The 17016-nt window shown below is 55.0% G+C and overlaps 1 protein-coding gene across 1 annotated transcript in view; it reads left to right on the plus strand.

Annotated features, from left to right (window-relative positions):
- SLCO2A1 (solute carrier organic anion transporter family member 2A1) overlaps window positions 1–12847 on the plus strand; it is an 82436-nt gene extending 69589 nt beyond the window's left edge. Inside the window, exons 10-14 of the mRNA XM_021678702.1 lie at window positions 1241–1406; window positions 3795–3958; window positions 7410–7474; window positions 9852–9975; window positions 10868–12847. Of these exons, the coding sequence (XP_021534377.1) occupies window positions 1241–1406; window positions 3795–3958; window positions 7410–7474; window positions 9852–9975; window positions 10868–10988 (640 nt within the window). The 3' untranslated portion in view covers window positions 10989–12847. The remainder of the gene's footprint in view (window positions 1–1240; window positions 1407–3794; window positions 3959–7409; window positions 7475–9851; window positions 9976–10867) is intronic.
- The last annotated feature ends 4169 nt before the right edge of the window (window positions 12848–17016 follow it).

Here is a 17016-nt window from a genome sequence, read left to right on the forward strand (position 1 = left end):
GGGATCCCTGCTCAGCAGGGAGTCTGCTTCTCCCTCTGCCCCTCCCCCCGCTTATGCTCTCTCTCTCTCTCTCTCTCTCTCTCTCTCTCTCTCTCAAATAAATAAAAGAGAAGGAGAGGGAGAGGGAGAGAGAATCTCCAGCAGACTCCCTGCTGAGCACAGAGCCCAACACAGGGCCAGATCCCAAGACCCTGAGATTATGACCTGAGCTGAAATCACAAGTCAAACGCCTAACTGACTGGGCCACCCAGGCCCCCCCCCCCCCGGGGAGTTTTTAGCACAGGGCTTTGTCATCAGACTGGGGTGAGTTCTGGCACAGTGCTTTGTCGGCGAAAGTTACTTTTCTAATCTTCAGTTTTCTTGTCACGAGAGGAACGTGATTTAACTGTAGAGTTGTCATGATGGCAACATGAAAAGTCTTGGGCACTGTGCCTGGCACATAAGAGATACCCCATTAATGTTAACCATCAGCAGTGTAATTATTTTAGCAGAGCCCTGGTCTGCGATTTGTCAGCCTATCCCAACCCCCTCTCCCCACAGAGAACAACCGTGACTATCAGATGAGGAGGATGGTAGGAATGGTGAGATCAGCTGGTGAAACCCCCTGGATTATGGTGCAGGGGGGATGCAGTGACCAGGGGCCCCAGGCTTCTGTCAGCCCAAGTCCGGGTGGAGGAAGAGAGAAAGGAAATATTGCCTGTGACTTTGGTGTAGTATCTGCCATCTCTTTCATCGGAGTCCTGGTTGGGTGGTTGGTTGGTTGATTGTCTTTTTTTTTTTTTTTTAAGATTTTATTTATTTATTTGACAGAGAGATCGCAAGAGCAAGAACACAAGCAGGGGGAGTGGGAGAGGGAGAAGCAGGCTTCCTGCCGAGCAGGGAGCCCGATGCGGGGCTCGATCCCAGGACCCCGGGATCATGACCCGAGCCGAAGGCAGACACTTAACGACTGAGCCACCCAGGCACCCCTGGTTGGTTGTCTTAATGCCTTTCTGCAGTGTGGGGTTTGCTGACCAGGTCTTTCTGGCCAGCACTTGGTGGGTGCCATGAGCACTGACCAAGCAGGGCATTCACCATTGGCTCCAACAGGCGTAATTCAGATCCCAGGGTGGCGCTGGCCCAAGACAAACGGAGACACACAGGCACACGAACCAGGCGGGGAACTCACGCTGGGCTGGCGTGGGGAGGTTTTTCTTTGGTCTTGCTTTGTTTGATTCCCCATTTCCTGTTTTGCTGGCAGGACATCAAGTTCTATACATCCGCAGCTTCCTGCCTGCCGCAGGCACTGCCTGTGCCCAGACTCCATCTTCCACCCGGTGTGCGGAGACAATGGAGTGGAGTACCTCTCGCCCTGCCATGCTGGCTGCAGCGACGTCAACATCAGCTCTGTGGCCTCCAAGCAGCTGGTAAGGGCCGGAGAAGGCCCGTGGGGGTGTCTGCGCTCAGCCCGTGCCCTCGCACACTGCTCCTCGGCTCCAGGATGGGCAGAACGCCACTCGCTCCCAGCCTCGTGGCTCTGGGCCACACCCGCCCTCTCTCCACCTCCCCTTCCCTAAGGTCATGACCAGATGCCTACAGCCCAAAGTTAATTAAAGTTTGGCTGATGTTCAAAAAAAATTCACATTCCTGAGCCCCAACAATGCTCAGAGCAGAAACAAGCCAAAGCAGTCTTTCAGCTGAGGCCTTAGAGTCTCATCCTGATGGATCCTAAGGGGCATCTCTGGGTCCTGCATCCTGCCTGTGTGGGAAGCCACAAGGACAGGCCCAGAGAAATCGAGAGCAGAGGGTCTTCTGTGATCTGAACCCGGAAGGTTAGAGCTGGAAGTGTGATCTAGGGCATTTGGTTGAATCCCTCAGCCCTGATGTGTAGCTATACAACTGGCCTAAAGTCATGCAGCTATTTAGGGGCAGCTGTGGGACCAGGACCCTGCCTCAGTCTGGCGCACATCTGTTCAAGGTCATGTATCTGCTGGCCACCGACCTTCCACTTGTGCAGCCCTCGTTCACTGGGCCCACGAGGTGAGTTTCTACCAGCCCTCAGAGGGCTATGGCTCCCGACTTCTAGGGTCAAGCAGCAGCAAACCAAGTCAAGACATCTGTTCAGCTATTCGGCAAATACTTAGTGAACAGCCAGCACAGCCACGGGTGTTGAGGACTCAGTGGTGAACCCATCAGACAAGGTCCTGCTCTCGTCGAGTTTGCATTCTATCAAATAAATGTACAAGGTAGTTTTAGAATGTATCCCATGCCACGGAGAGACTTGATGACTAGACTCTCTAGTTCCTGGGGGCCTCCCTGTGGAGGTGACACTAGAACTGAACAACCAGACTAGACTCTCTAGTTCCTGGGGGCCTCCCTGTGGAGGTGACATTAGAACTGAACAACCAGAAGAAGAAAACCTTAGGAAGGCCTGGAAGTGAAGCCTTCCAGGTAAAGGAACAGCAAGTGCAAGGCCCAAGGGCATGACAGAGCCAGGCACAGGAGAGAGCAGGGAAGGCCAGGGTTGGCGCTAAGAGGCATGTCACACCCAGGCCAAGACTGGGCGGGCCGGGCCCAGGAGTCGGATGTACCTTCTACTAAGAGCAGTGGGAAGTTCGTGCAGTTCTGCTAAGGATGCCCTAAGGAGAAGAATGTGCCTCATTACCTTAAGTCCGTGTGGAGGGCATGGACAAGACTAGCCCCCGCTAGGCATCCTCCTCCGAGAGCACAGGGCAAGGCTGCTCCCACAGCCACTTCCGTGGGCAGAGAGAGAACAAAGAGCGCAAACAAGGTGGTCTCTCCATGGCCTTCTAGTCGGAGGGGTCTGTGGTGGCTTCTGTGGTTTTCTTATCTTTATTTACTTACTTCTGACTCATCTACTTCCAGAAATCATCTTGACAGGTTTCCAACAACAGCACAAATCCACTAGCATAACATCAAGAAAAGACAGTAAATTATAAGGGGGGAAAAAAACCTATGTTAAAAAAATGCAGACTGACGGAAATAACAGCCATATTATATAGAACCTAACTTCTGAGCTTCCTGGCAGCCAAAATAAAGAGGGTGCATAGTTCCTGCTGTCGGCCAGGAGGAAGCATACTAGCTCGTTAGTTCCATTAGCAGTTGTAACTGCTATGGCACTTAAATGGTCCCAGGCTAGGCCATCAGATGCTGTGAGAAGTAAGGTGAAGACCCCCTGACACGGGCAGTGGCCCCCAAGGCCAGTTGTACCAGAGTACTGCGCCATATGAACTTGCAGACTGGAGCCAGGGGCCTCCTTCCCTAGAGTCCTTCACAGACAGGAGTTCCTCTCAGGCAGGAAGCTCTGGCAAAGGCCTGACAGATGAAGAGCTCAGTGGGTTCCACTGGGTTCCCACTGCTATCTCCTCCTGTCTATCCCGTCCTTACCTTCCCTGCAAGAAGCACACAAACAGCAAACACAGCACCCACAGAACCACTGCGGTGACGCACAGGGCGGCCTGGCCCCAAAGAGAGCCCTCCTGGCCCCCGGTCCCAAGCTGGGCAGGCCTTGCCTGGCAACAGGGTCCCGCATGTCCTGCTGTGGGTGGAACTTCGGGAGGGGCCCAGCCCCTGCTCGATGACCGGTTTTGGTGAAGACGGTTTTGATGGCCTAAACAGTGGTCAGAGGTGGTATCCGTGGGGCACCTCAAAACCCCCCCCCGGGCCTGCTCTCCAGCCTCCACACACAGCATCGCCCGAGGGACTCTGGCTGGAGCTGGTACCGGCGTTTGAAGTGTGTGGTGGTGCGGGTGATGACAGCAGATCTCCCCCTCCCCCTCCCTCTCCTTTCCAAGACGTATCTGAACTGCAGCTGTGTGACCGGGGCGTCCACTTCAGCCAAGTCGGGATCGTGCCCCATTCCCTGCGCCCACTTCCTGCTGCCGGCCATCTTCCTCATCTCCTTCGTGGCCCTCATAGCCTGCATCTCTCACAACCCGCTCTACATGATGGTTCTGCGGTGAGTGCGCTTCTCAGTCCCCCACGCTCCCTACTTCTGCCTCTCCTCCTTTCCTGCCACTGAGAGACCCCACCCCCGGGAGGGCAGAGCCACGAATGGCTGAGCCTCCGGGAAGCCAGGCTGCCTGGCTCCACACTGTGGAAATGCCTGAAGATTCACATATGTTTAAATCCTGAAAGAACTAAGAGGAAGGAAGAGAATTCCGTTAGATGTACAAAATCAAGGGGGGAAAAATGTGGAAAGTTCAGAATGAGGGCTTTGAGAAAGGATGAAAATAAGAAAAGTGTGCTAGGAGCCAGGACCAAGTTCTCAGGTCAGAAGAGAGAGGCTGGCCAAGGTGGGAGGGGAGAGCAGAGGTGTCCCCTTACAGTGGCAGTGGAATGCCTCTGAGGTTTTGAGAGGGAATTGACCCTTCCTTCACCTCACCCTCTGCCAAAGAGAAAACAACATTTCAACCAAGTTCACCTAACCCACCCCTGCCCGCCTCTTTCCTGTCCTCACCCCTCTTGAGAGCAGAGAGGGAAAAACACAGGATCTGGATTCCCAGTGCTAGGGTCAAAGGCCCAGCTCGGCCGTACACTGGCTGGATGTCCTGGGATGTTGCCAACCTCACTGAGTCTCAGTTTCCTCATTTATGAAGAGGTTCATGATATTGACCACAAGGGACTGGTGTCAGGATTACCTGATAAATTGCTTTGTAGATGTAAGGTACTCTATATATTGGTTAATTATCACTATTAACCAAATTCTAAGAATTATTAACAGCTAGCTAGTTGCCAATGACCTATTTTCCCCAAAGGCTAGGAGATGAAGAACAGAAGCAGCCACCTGTCAGGGCCTGGTATTTTAGCCTATTGAAAGTTAGCTTGCAAACTACCAAGCTCCTATTTTTTTTAAAGATTTTATTTATTTGACAGAGAGAGACACAGTGAGAGAGGGAACACAGGCAGGGGCAGTGGGAGAGGGAGAAGCAGGCCTCCCGCCGAGCAGGGAGCCCGATGCGGGGCTCGATCCCAGGACCCTGGGATCATGACCTGAGCCAAAGGCAGATGGTTAATGACTGAGCCCCCCAGGCACTCCCCAAGCTCCTATTTTGTTACTGTTTCAAGAATGCTGGCAGCAGACAGGAGACTCCTGGTTCAAAGACAAAGGCCTGTTACTCACAGGTGCATGCAAAGAGCAGGAACCTTGCATCATTTATCCTTGTGCCCCACATCCCATGGAGTGACCTGGAATACCCAGGTGTATGCGTCACATGCAGTGAGCTTCTCTCACAGTGAGGAACACTGAGCTTGGGAGAGCCACCACCTATGTAGACCAATCCTGCTCTTGGTCTAGGGTAAGGTTTTATCCCATGCCTCCAGGTTGCTCATTGCAACCACAGCCCTGAGAAGTAGCCCGGGAAAAGAGCAGTCAGAACCTTGTGTTCTTAGCATATTCCCCAGGAACATGTGGGGATGCTCAGGGCCACAGCATATTGCCCCTCCCAACACCATCAGCACCCTCTTTCTACCACTCCCCACCCTATGCATTCCAAACACTGGTGCTGTCATCCAAGGCCCTTGAGTGGGGTTACCTCTTGCACCAGGGCCAGATGGGCCATGGTGGACCCTCTAGCCCTGAGAAATACCTGTGGGTGGCCATGATGAGGAGAGGGAACAGGATAAGGACATTTCACAGGGAAGTTGCTGAGCAGCAAGTAGGGGGCAGTCCCTGTCAGTCCACCTCCCAGAGGATTCCATCAAGCCCCAGAGCTAGGGAAGCTGTGGAGGAGGAGCATCATTTCAACCACAGGATGGGCTTTCCTAGAAAACTTCTCCCTTCTAAGTCTGATCATGGGCTGGAGTGAAACTGAAGAGGTTCCAGGATCCCCAAATCATTTAAAGATAAATCCCACTGGCAAAGATGAGAGAATGGATGCAATTCAGTGTGAAGAAGGTGAACCTTAAAGGTGACCTTGTAGGCGACCCAAGTGTTATTTGTAACCTGGCCCCCAACCAGGCATGGAAATACAGGCTGGGAGGAAAGGTTCACCAGAAATGTGGAAGAAGAGAGTGGTCCAAACTCCAGAGTTAGTTCACAGCCGAGGGCAGACACCAGGAGGGGCTCAAGCTGTCCATCAGAAGCCAAACTGGGGTGCCCAAGCCCTATTCAGTCCAGAATCTAGGGGCGTCTGCCTAGGGACAATGACCAGGACTATTATGAATTTGGGCCACTGGAGGGACCTGTGGGCATAAAGGAAGCATCCATTAGATTGAGATTTGAGGCACTTTCCATGGGGTGGGCATCCTAAGTGGGTGCCTCAAGCCCATGAGTATCGCTTTCACTGGTCCACCTTTCAGAGGAACTGGAAGAGGGCCCCTTTCCACTTTGCTAGCAGGACTGTGAGGCCAGAACAAAATGTGTGCAGAGACCTGAACATTACTTCTGAGTTCCCTTCCTTGATGTCCCCTCTGCCCCAAATGCCCTTCCCCCACAGGCACCCCCACCCAGGAGTGTGGGTGTTCAGAGCACGAGAAGCCTGGTGCTTCTGCAGGCCACCGCCTGGCTCCCCACCTTGTGGATGGGGTGTCCTCCCTCTCTGCCCCTTGCCCAGCTGGGATGGCAGGGCCTGGCAATACCACCGCCAGATAGCTTCCCCATCTCTCTCCGAATCTCCTTCCTCAGCCAAATGCTTGTCCTCTCTTGAGGGAAGAAGGGTGGGGGCAAGACTGGCTATATAATTTGTAGGACCCAGTGCAAAATGAAAATGGGAGGCTCCTGGTTCCAAAATTATTAAGAATTTCAAGACCAGCCACAGCAGAGCATTAAATCAAACCTGGGGCCTTTCTGAGGGCAGGGCCCTGGGAGACAGCACAGGCCCCACGCCCACGAAGCTGGCCCTAGGTAAAGGATTCTTCTAGTTGCACACAGAAGCCTACGGCCCAGGGGCCTTAATTACACTTTCATCCGGGCTGTCTTTATTGCTCTTCACACTCTGTGGGAGTTGTTCAGACCTGCTGCTGTGAACACACCCTTCCCCATCCTTCTCTCCATTCCCAGCCTCTTCTGCCCTCTGCCTCTTGAAGGGGGCAGGGGCAGCCCTGAAAATCAGAGACCAGAGGTTCTCAAATTTGAGTGCACAACAGAATCTCCTGGAGGGCTTCCTAAAGCACAGATGGCTGGGCCCCACCCCCAGGGACCTGAGTCTTAGGTTTAAGATAGGGCCTGGGAATCTGCATTTCTAATGAGTTCCCAGGGGTGGGGGCTCACGCCGCTGGCCCAGCGATCGTGCTTTGAGAACCGCCGATACAAACAACGGGAGCACGCGGCTGAGGTCAGTCGAGTCAGCCAGCTAGCTGTCAGGCCCCTTGAGGGTAGGTTCTGGCTTGCTCTGAGGCCGGCTGCCCCTGACTGAGTCAAGGCACAGCCCCGAGTCCTCTGGCTGCTGACTTCCTATCTTCCTTTTCAGTGTGGTGAACCAGGAAGAAAAGTCATTTGCCATCGGGGTGCAGTTCTTGCTGATGCGCCTGCTGGGTAAGTGTCTGAGATGCCCCCTTCCTTCCTGAGGAGCGGCGCCAGGGCATCCGAGGGCTGTGAGGTGCAGGGAGGGGCTGAGGGAAGCCCTGTCTCATCTCTGCGGTAAGGAGAGGGCGCGCATCACCAACACATCGGCAAAGGCCGAGACCCTATATGGGCGGTTTCCCCCGTTACTTGAGGTTAGGAAAGATTCCATCTAAGGCATTAATTCCAAACAAAACTACGTAAGAAAAATGAAAAGTGGACACAGCTGAGGATACCTAATGAAGAATTGAAGGCGGGTATTTTTTCATCTCTCTCCAAGAACTGGCTGTGGGAACAAAACCCTGCATTCCTGTCCCAGCCAGAACAGCAGCTGAGCCCAGCCCTGGCTTCCCTCCCACTTGACAAAACTCACTCCTCTTGCCTCTATTCTGCAAATGTTCTCAGTGCGGGGCCCTCTGCCGGCAAACCCGGCCTACGCTCAAGAAGCCCAGAGCCCACGGAGAAATGGAGCCTGCGCAAATGGTCAGCAGTGCCCCCCAGGAGGGCCAGGTGCCCGCGGGGAGCGGGGAACACCCGGCCCTCCCTGCGGACCTGGGCTGGGGGGGGGCCTGCGTGCCCCTCGCCCGCCCTCTCCCAGAGGCTCATGCTGGACTGTGCCTTCTTGACCCATCCAGGCAGTAATATGCAGGCCCTTGCAGTGCCGGGCAAGCCAAGTAAAGGGACTACGTTCAGCTGAGTATTGATTAAGGACGCAGTGGGTGCCCAGGGCAGCGGGGAGTAGGGCAACTGCAGTGGAGGGACTTTAGCCGCTCTCGGAGTGTCCTTGCTGACCTCCAGTGCTGAAATCCCTGCAGAGCCCGCTGTGCCTTATTATCCGGGAGCCAGGCTGCAGTTGGCCCTCCAGCAGCTTCCATCATCCTTCTGGGCTGTGTTGGTGATGTCCCTCCTGGGGCCTGCTGAGCTAGAACCTGTGCAGGGCCCTCTCCCCCAAAGGTTGGGTGAGGAGTGCAGATGATGAGGACTGAACCAGCTTTTCCACGGGATCTCTTGGTATCGGGCCATTTGCTGCCCTTGTCCCAGCACTGCCCCTTCAGAGCCTGCTGCTCAGGCCTATATTACCAGCGTGGAGGATGCAGGGCACGAAGCCCCGCGTTGTGCCCAGCGCAGCCAGCGGCCAGGAAGGGCTCTGAAGAGCTTCTCCCAGCCACCTGGAAAACAACCGCTGTCCCACTGCTCATGGCACCTGCCGTCGTGTTTTGTCACTTGAGCTCAGACAACTCGATACGGGATCACGGTTAGAAAATCTGGGCTGGAGGCATTCCTTTCATCATCACCCAAGAACGCAATCGCACTCTGGGGTAGAAAGAAGGACTTCACATGGATAAAACCCAGCAAGTTTAAAATTACCCACTGGGACTTGGCTGAAAATGTTTCTGGACTGTGTTTCTATTTAGGGTAGCATCCTTGGTGGACAATCCCTGTGGCCAGTTTCCATCCCCTGCTTAGCCAGAGACTTGGAAGTGAGCAGGGTGTGAGTAGAGAGGCTGGTTCTCAAAGGTTCCCACTTATGGGTGGAGCCACAGGCAGATCTCTTGCTTTCCTCCTCAAGCAGCTTCTCACAGTGCCCTCGACAGAGTCGGCGAGGCTGTTCTGAGCACAGTGGTTCAGGGTGTGGATCCTGGATAAATCCCTCCCCAGTCCAGTGACCGCCCAGAACTGTAGCTAAGAATATGGGGGTCATCCTGAATACTTAACAGAAGGAAGGCATAGCCTCTGCTGGATCGGGGCTCACCACTCAGCTGTGGGGAAGTTCAGGGGGCTGGGGTAGAGGCTCTGAGCAGTCAGGGTGTCGGGGGTCTTCTGGGGGGGTTGTCTAAGCCAGCTGGGCAGCCTGGTGTAGTGGAGGAGCATGGGCTTCGAGGAAACTAGGGCTCAAAGGCCAGCCCTGACCCTCTTGGCTATGCAAGCATGAGCTCGCTGTGCCTACCTTCCTCCTCCTTAGAGCGAGGGCACCCACCCACCTCCAGGCCCTGTGAGGACGTGAGGAGTCGATGCCCCACGGTGGAGGCCAATCCAGTGTGAGAACTATATTGTCGGTCTGAGCTGGCAGCTAGGTGACCTCTGTGACTCACTGCCCTGACAGGATGGCTCAGGTCTCGTTTCTCTTCTAAGCCTCTAGTGAAAGAGGAATTCAGCCGTCACAGACAGCGATTTGGCTTTCCGAAGTCACTGTGGTTCCCAGGGGTGGGGCAGAGCCGTTCTCATTCATAGGAACCATGCAGGGGCAGCTGCGGGGGGGGGGGGGGGCTTGCTGCCCACCTCGTCGGGCACCTCTGCCTGCAGCCCTGTGTAATCTGGGCTCTCTGAACTCTCTTCCCGCGGACGCCAGCCTGGCTGCCATCTCCAGCCCTCTACGGCCTCACCATCGACTACTCCTGCATCAGGTGGAGCTTGCAGTGCTCGGGGAGGCGTGGGGCCTGTGCCTACTATGACAATGACGCTCTCCGAGACAGGTGAGGGCCCAGCACGCCCCCGTGGCCCGGGGTGGGCGGTGTCAGGCACTGGGCCAGAGCAGAGGGCAGCCATCTGCTGTGGTGCCCTTTGTGGGGGTTGCCAGGCTCCCAAGGGAGAGGCCCAGAGGGGTGCTGCCACAGACAGGGAGCAGGGGTCACTGGTGAAGAGAGCCACGAACGTCCTGGAGTGTGTGTGTGCGCACACGTGCGTGCTGCTGGGAGCTAGCGCCTAGTCCACAGTCCCTCAGGAGAAGCAGTCGCAGAAAGACATTTGTCAAACGGAAAGGGGCTGGCTGGAGTCTGAGGTGAGGCCGTGGCTGTGGGACGATGCCAGGCCAGCTCCCACTGCTCAGAGACAGGTGGCCCCATCGTGGCTCACAGTAGAGGTCAAGGGCAGGTGGGCCTTCCCTGCCTCAGCGGGTCCAAGCCCAGCTGCAGCTTCATTAGTTCTGCACCCCCTCCAGCCACCTCACCTGCTGCCATCATCACATAAACCAGAAACCATGGGGAGAGTGGGCTTGAGGGGGGCTGAACGGTATGGGGGTGGCATAGACAGCCAGGAGAGGGGTGCCCCAAGAGGGCAGCGAGCAGGTACCCCTCTCCTTCTGGCTCTGCTGGGAGGACTGGACCCTCCACGCTGGCTGGGGCTGCAGTGTTGCCTCTGGCCCTGGGGGAGTCACCGGTGTAGGAATGAGGACCACTGAATTAGGAGTCTCATGCCTCCTGGGAAGTGGTCCCCACCAGGGTGGTAATGGATCCTTACCTAAGTGGTGACAACATATTCCCTGGGCCACTGTGAAAGTGATGCTACTCTTCCTGATGGCCCTGGCCCACGGCATGGCCACAGAGCCTCCACACCCCCTCACTGGTCTCGTCTCCTCCTGCCCCACAGGTACCTGGGCCTGCAGGTGGGCTACAAGGCGCTGGGTGCACTGCTGCTCTTGTTCGTCAGCTGGCGGGTGAAGAAGAACAAGGAGTACAACGTGCAGGAGAAGGCTGCGGGCCTCATCTGACCCCTGACCCTCGGCCCAGCCACTGCCCTGTTCCAGAAAGTGGACCCTGCCCTCCACACCTGCCTGTATTTACTAATGTTAACACATCATTTCCGTTTTGTTTTCTAAATAAGAGAAAACCCCAGTCACCATTTGCCCTCCCTGCCTCCACGCCCCCACCCCAGGATTCCTTAGGTCCGCTGTGTACCTGAACTGGATGGGCACTGAGCTGGAGGACCAGGTCTTTCCTGGCTCCTTTCAAGGCACCTGTGTGTGCCCAAGCTTTCCTCAGTGCTGGATCCCCCAGCAAGGATGCCCACTGAGGCAGCCCCTGCTCCCCCACCCCAGCCTTGTGGGTGGGGCTGGTTTCCTACGTGGAGAGAGCAAAGCGTTATCTTCCCAGAGGAAGGAGGGAGAGGGCTGGGTTATGATTAATGGCCAGAGGCAGGCTAGGGGAGGGAGAGCCTGGCTGTAGCCTTCTTTGTGTCTTGGTTCAGCATCAGCACAGAACTCAGGAGGGACTGGCCTCCTTCCCCTCAGATCTTTGCTTCCTGCCCCAAAAGGCCATTTTGGAAGCTGCCATGTTGGGAAGTATGGCCAGCCGGTCCCCTCTCAGTTACCCCACACTCAGGCACCAGAGCAGAGACCAAGACACCATGAGGTGGGTCATCCAGATGCTGTTCCTGTTAACTCTAGATCCTTCTGTGCTGAGAAAGCCACACCATGGTGAAGACCCAAGGAGGGCCATGAAGTGGTCAGTAGCCCAACCTCCCACACCCTCTATGTGAGGATGAGACCACTGAACTCAGAGTGACGGGAAGACCCGCCCTGAGTTTCCTTGGGAGCAGATGAGGTGGCCGCACGTGGGCTACCCTGTCTGGACCTCACCCTGTGTGCCAAAGAGTAAAGACAGGCAGTCCAAGATGTCAGCAGAGCAAGCAATGAAGCTGGGGGAGGGGTGGGGGCGGGTGTCAGGGTCTGCCAAGCTGGATGGTAAACCCATGAAATAGAGGCCAGGGTGGTCCGCTTCCCTGGCTCCAGACACTCCTATGTTCAACATGTTCTCAGCCTCTCCTCACTGCCCCTCTGGGGGCCTGGGTTGAGCGGCCCCCCTGCTGTGTGGTAAAGGTTCAGAGTTGGCTGTCCACAAAGGAGGCCTTTCATCAACAAGTATTATATTTATTGCAGACCAGCTTTGTGCAAGGCAGTGCTAGTACATGGCTCTCCAGCGAGCTCTCCTAGGCTCTCCCCTCCCCGCCCCCCATCCACACCGGGCCTTCTCCTAGAGTGTGCTGGGGACAGCGGCAGGGGTGACACAGCATGAACCCAGAGACTGTCAACAGGACCTTGACCATCTATGTCCCACCAGATGGCCCCTGCACCTAGCCCTTTGCCAGACAGAGACCTGGCTCACCGTGTCCTCTGGAGCAGCTGGGAACTGGTTATTGCCACACATGGCTCTCTTGAGCGCCATACCTCTCGGAAGAACCCTCCAGAAGCATACCAGAAGCCATCTCTGGAAAGGGCTCATATGGTGGTAAGCCAAAAAATGTATGTCAGTGGCCAAACCGCCAGGAGACTGAAGTTTTTGTGAAAGCCACTGCTACACGTGGCCTTTTTTCCAAAGATCTCACTCAGGAAGGGAGGCTCCATGCAACCTCAGGGGCTAGTTTCAGCATTTTAAGATGGTTCCGCTTGGAAAATGATTCCCTGCAACTAATCCTGGTCCTTCTCTCTGTGATTTAACCAAATTCTGAAGGCACTGCCTTCAGCTGAGCTCACGAACAATGAATGCCAACCTGCAGATTCTGGAAGATTGGTTGCCCTCCCAAGGCTTTATTCTATTATGATATTGCTATTAATATATTATAATTTTGCTATTGACGTAACTTGGTCATGAATTTGTACTGTCATCTGTGTCCGTCAGAGAGCCTCTAGAACCTGCACTTTCTGGCCAGAGGAGATGCCCATGCCCCAACCACCGGGGCGCATGGCCATGGGGATCGGAGGTAACGCCGCTCTCCACCCATCAGCCTGGTTCAGAGCAGGCAGCAGGCTCTCGTTGTTCCTTCAGTGAAGTTCTGCAGATAACCATCAAAGGCCCACAGTGCTTGGCTCTCAGGAGGCCTGATCCCTGCCTTGAGTTTATATCCACAAGTGGAGTGGAGCACCAATAGCTAAGTCCGTGATACAAATCAGAATTAATATCATAATCGTCTTTGGTCACTTGGGCACAGCCATCCTACCACTTCCCACAGCAAATCCCTTCTCCTGACGGCCTGCAGAGAATACAAGGTGTCACCTTCATTTCACTTCTAGAGCAAACACTTCTAAAGCTGAGCAAACTTCCTTGAGTGCTGGACACTCATAGAGGATGTGGTTAAAACACAGCTTCCCAACCTCTCCAGCCAGCCCCCGAGTCTGTGGGAGTGGCACCTGTGACCGGCCTATCCTGTGAGGCCGGCATGGGTGGTCCCTACACCCTGGTGGTGGGTCATCAGTGCGGCAGAAACTTGGCGACACCCACTTGTGCTTAGGCCACTGAGAACTTTACAGACTCTGTCGGCCTTTGGTAAGGAAAAGACGACAAGGGAAGGGGGGCCTGTTAATCTGATTTCCTGGGTGGCTGCCATCAGGAGCCGGTGGGCATGAAGAATAGAGCTCACCGTTCTGTTAAGAGCATACTACGTACTAAAAGTGGGACTCTCGCTCTCCCAGCTTGAGTGTGCAAAAATGGCACAATTATTCTCTAAATCAGTTATGTTTGTTTTCTAGCTGTCATCCTGCTGGCTGGCTGGAAAGTAGCATCGACCATCCTCGATGGTCTGGCCCCAAAGGCATCCACGATCCCTTGGGTCCTGCCAGTATGAGTCTTTGGTCCTTTCCCAGGCTGAGGCTCCCTACTTGCCCTGCTTCCCCCTGAGCCTGGAAACCGTGCAGAGGCCAGATGCAGGGCTAGGCCCTCCCCCGCCCAGCCCTAGGAAGCCCACCCCTCTGTTGCACTCCGTCTGCCAGCATAATCCAGCCCCTCAGGGGCTGAACAAAAAAAGCCAGGAAAGAAAGGGTCTGTAGGAAAATTTTACCTCATCCTTCCTGGAACTTCTTAACACAGGAGGGGGAAAATGCAGTGAAAATCAAATACCATATCTCCACGAATTATCCCTTCGGCCTAAAGCCCTCTGGGGTGATCCTCACCATAGCCCCATGAGGGAGGCCAGACTGGTCTGAAGGCCCCAACTGAAGATGAGGAATCTGGAATTGAGGAAATCATTGTGGCCCACTTCACCCAAATGACACCTAGCTGGGTCTGGACTTAAACCAGGCTGTCCAGATCTTTCTTCTCCAGACTCAGCTGCAGCCCCAGCCTCCCTATTCTGAAATAGGGGGAGGCCCGTCTATTCCCACTGAAATTCAAGCCCGTGGAGGGAGGTGGGGAATCTACTGAGGGCTATGTAAGGTGGGATGGAGGTGGGGAGGACCAGGTACGACGTCATTTACCCCACCTTCAAGTAGCAAGAACATTACACGTGCTCATTGCACAGGGCCGGTTTCACCTGATAGCACCATGAGTTAAAGGAGAGTCACAGAGAAAATGGACAAAGAGGAAAAAGCTTTCACACAGACAGACCTTCAAGGGAACACCCCCACCTGGTGACAGGTTAGCAGATTCTCACTTAGGAAACAAAGCCACATCGTGATCTTCTCCAACCAGCTAAGCAGGGGGCTGAATCCGTCTGTCTCAGATTGTTATTAAAATATCATATTACAGACTCCTGAAGTGATGAGATTGGCAGGGGCTCCGTGTGTGTGTGTGTGTGTGTGTGTGTGTGTGTGTGTGTGTGTGAGACAGACAGACAGACAGACAGAGAAACCCTACGAATCCAAAGGAGAAATCCTCTTTTCCAACCACAGGAACCACATATCCGGGGAAAATGTCCATCTCCTGCCAATAGCACCCGATTCATTATAACCTTTCCTCAGAGATTAAATATGTAAACAGGCCCCGGACAAGCCCTTGGCAAATCGTAAGTGAGAGAAAGTTTTTCTCCCATGGCACACCCTGCCATTCATCCCCACACGACACAGGGGTCACCCCAGCTTGCTGAAGCCCCTGCCCCGCCCCCCCAGGCACTGCCGCACCTTGATGTCAACAACAGTGACTAAAATGCGCGGGGATCTTGTCGCCCAGCCGCGCATCTCCCCTGCTCCTCTAACTGCAATTCAGGCAGGATAGGCAGGGCCGGGCTGTGGTAACCGCCCCCGTCTATCATGTGACACAAAGGGCGCTCCTCTCTTGCTCACCCAAAGTCTACTGTGGGTCTGGGTGGCTCTCCAGGGCAGTGGCTCAGCCGTGCAGTCTGCTCGGATGCCGAGGTTCCTCCATTTCATAACATGCCACCAGAATTGACGAGGCAGGGCCAGAAAGTCCTCAGAGGTCTCGCACTGGTAAGTCCGGGTTCTGGCCCGGGGGTGACCAGCTCCATCTCTGCTCCCAGCCTGTTGGCCAGTAGGTGCGTGTCCCTGCCCAACTGCCACAGGGTGGTGAACCTGGGGGACATGGGTGCTCTTGGACACTTAAGCCAGCTTTGTCAGGCTGTCAGGAAGGGGGATTTCCCAAGGAGGCACAATCCATGCTGGCTCTGAAAGGGGATGGGACGATTTCTAGGCAAGGCCTAGCCCACAGGCAGTTTGCAGAGGGCTGGGGAGGTGGGGAAGGAAACAGAGGAGGTGGAGCTGGGGCGGCAGCTGAGAGAGATGCAGGGCCCGGGAAGGTTCTCTTGAGATGGGAGAGGTTTGCTGGGGAGGCTGAGAAGCCAACGAGAAGTACAGCTGTCCGAGCGACCCTGGGAAGGAAGAGGGGATGAGCTGATACACTCTGGAGGAACCTCACCCCGAGCTTCCACCAGCCCTGGAAGGCCAGTATGGCTAATCCTAACCTCGGAATGGAGAAAACGAGGCCCCTTCTAGCCGTCACTTGTGCCTCCATTTATTCATTTAGTACCTGATGCAGATGAGGACCGGAGATGACAAACACGTGGTCCCTATCCTTCAGGGGCATATTAGGAGCCAGAATAAGACCTTAACAGAGGGCAGGGTTCAAGTGCTATGAGCTCATTGGGTTGAGAGATCAGAGAAGGGGGTTGATCCAGGTCTTGGAGGATGGACTAGATCTCAAGAGACTCAAAAAATGCCAAAACATTCCAGGCAAAGGGAAGGAAGCAGGAAAACCTGGGTAAGCTCTGAGAAACCATGGACACAGGACCCATAAAGGAGATCAGACATAAGGCCTGGAGAGGCAGTTGGATCCAGGCTCAGAGGCTGCTGGAGGGTCTTGAGGGCTGGCTGACACCAGGCTGTGAGTGGTGGGGCCAGCTGGGTCCTGGCTCCTGGGTCAGGGCCTGGGAGAAGGGCCTCAGAGCTCCAGCCAACCAATCCCAGGAAGGTGCTCCTAGCTCAGGGTCTCCTCCTGGAGTCTACACTGGAAAGGGGCTCCTGAGTGAGCCATGCTATACCCTCAGGGGGCTGTCCTTTCTGTACTCTCAGCATGCACCAGCCCTGCCCCACACATTCACAGGGAGACCCCACCGCATGTGCTTGAAGGAGATAACCCATTTGCAGCCTCCCTCTTGGCCAGTGCTCCAGGGCTGTCCCAGCCAAGGGTGGGGTGGAAGCTGCTCTGTCCCCACTCTTTCCCTCCCACCTCCTCTCTCTGACCATCTGGGCCCTGGAGCCACAGGCTTGGAGCTGGGATTAGAGAGGCTCAGTCTCAGGGCCAAATAAAGCAACTAACTTAAGTCCCCCAGTGTTGCCAACCCCTTTCTCTTTACAGACACCAAATCCATAAAAGTGACCTCAGAGGTCTTGGATAGGGACCAACATTTGTTTAAACCTTGGTCCTCATTTCACCTCACTACCCCTAGTTTACAGAAGAGGAACAGGGATGGCTGGATGAGACAGAAGCTCTCCCTTGGGTCCACAATGGGAAAGGACCCAGGCCGATTTCACTCTGTTTCTGTCTGGCTCCTTGACCCAGGCAACCTCTCCAGAC

Source organism: Neomonachus schauinslandi, chromosome 1, assembly GCF_002201575.2.
Source record: "Neomonachus schauinslandi chromosome 1, ASM220157v2, whole genome shotgun sequence".
Classification (NCBI taxonomy): domain Eukaryota; kingdom Metazoa; phylum Chordata; class Mammalia; order Carnivora; family Phocidae; genus Neomonachus; species Neomonachus schauinslandi.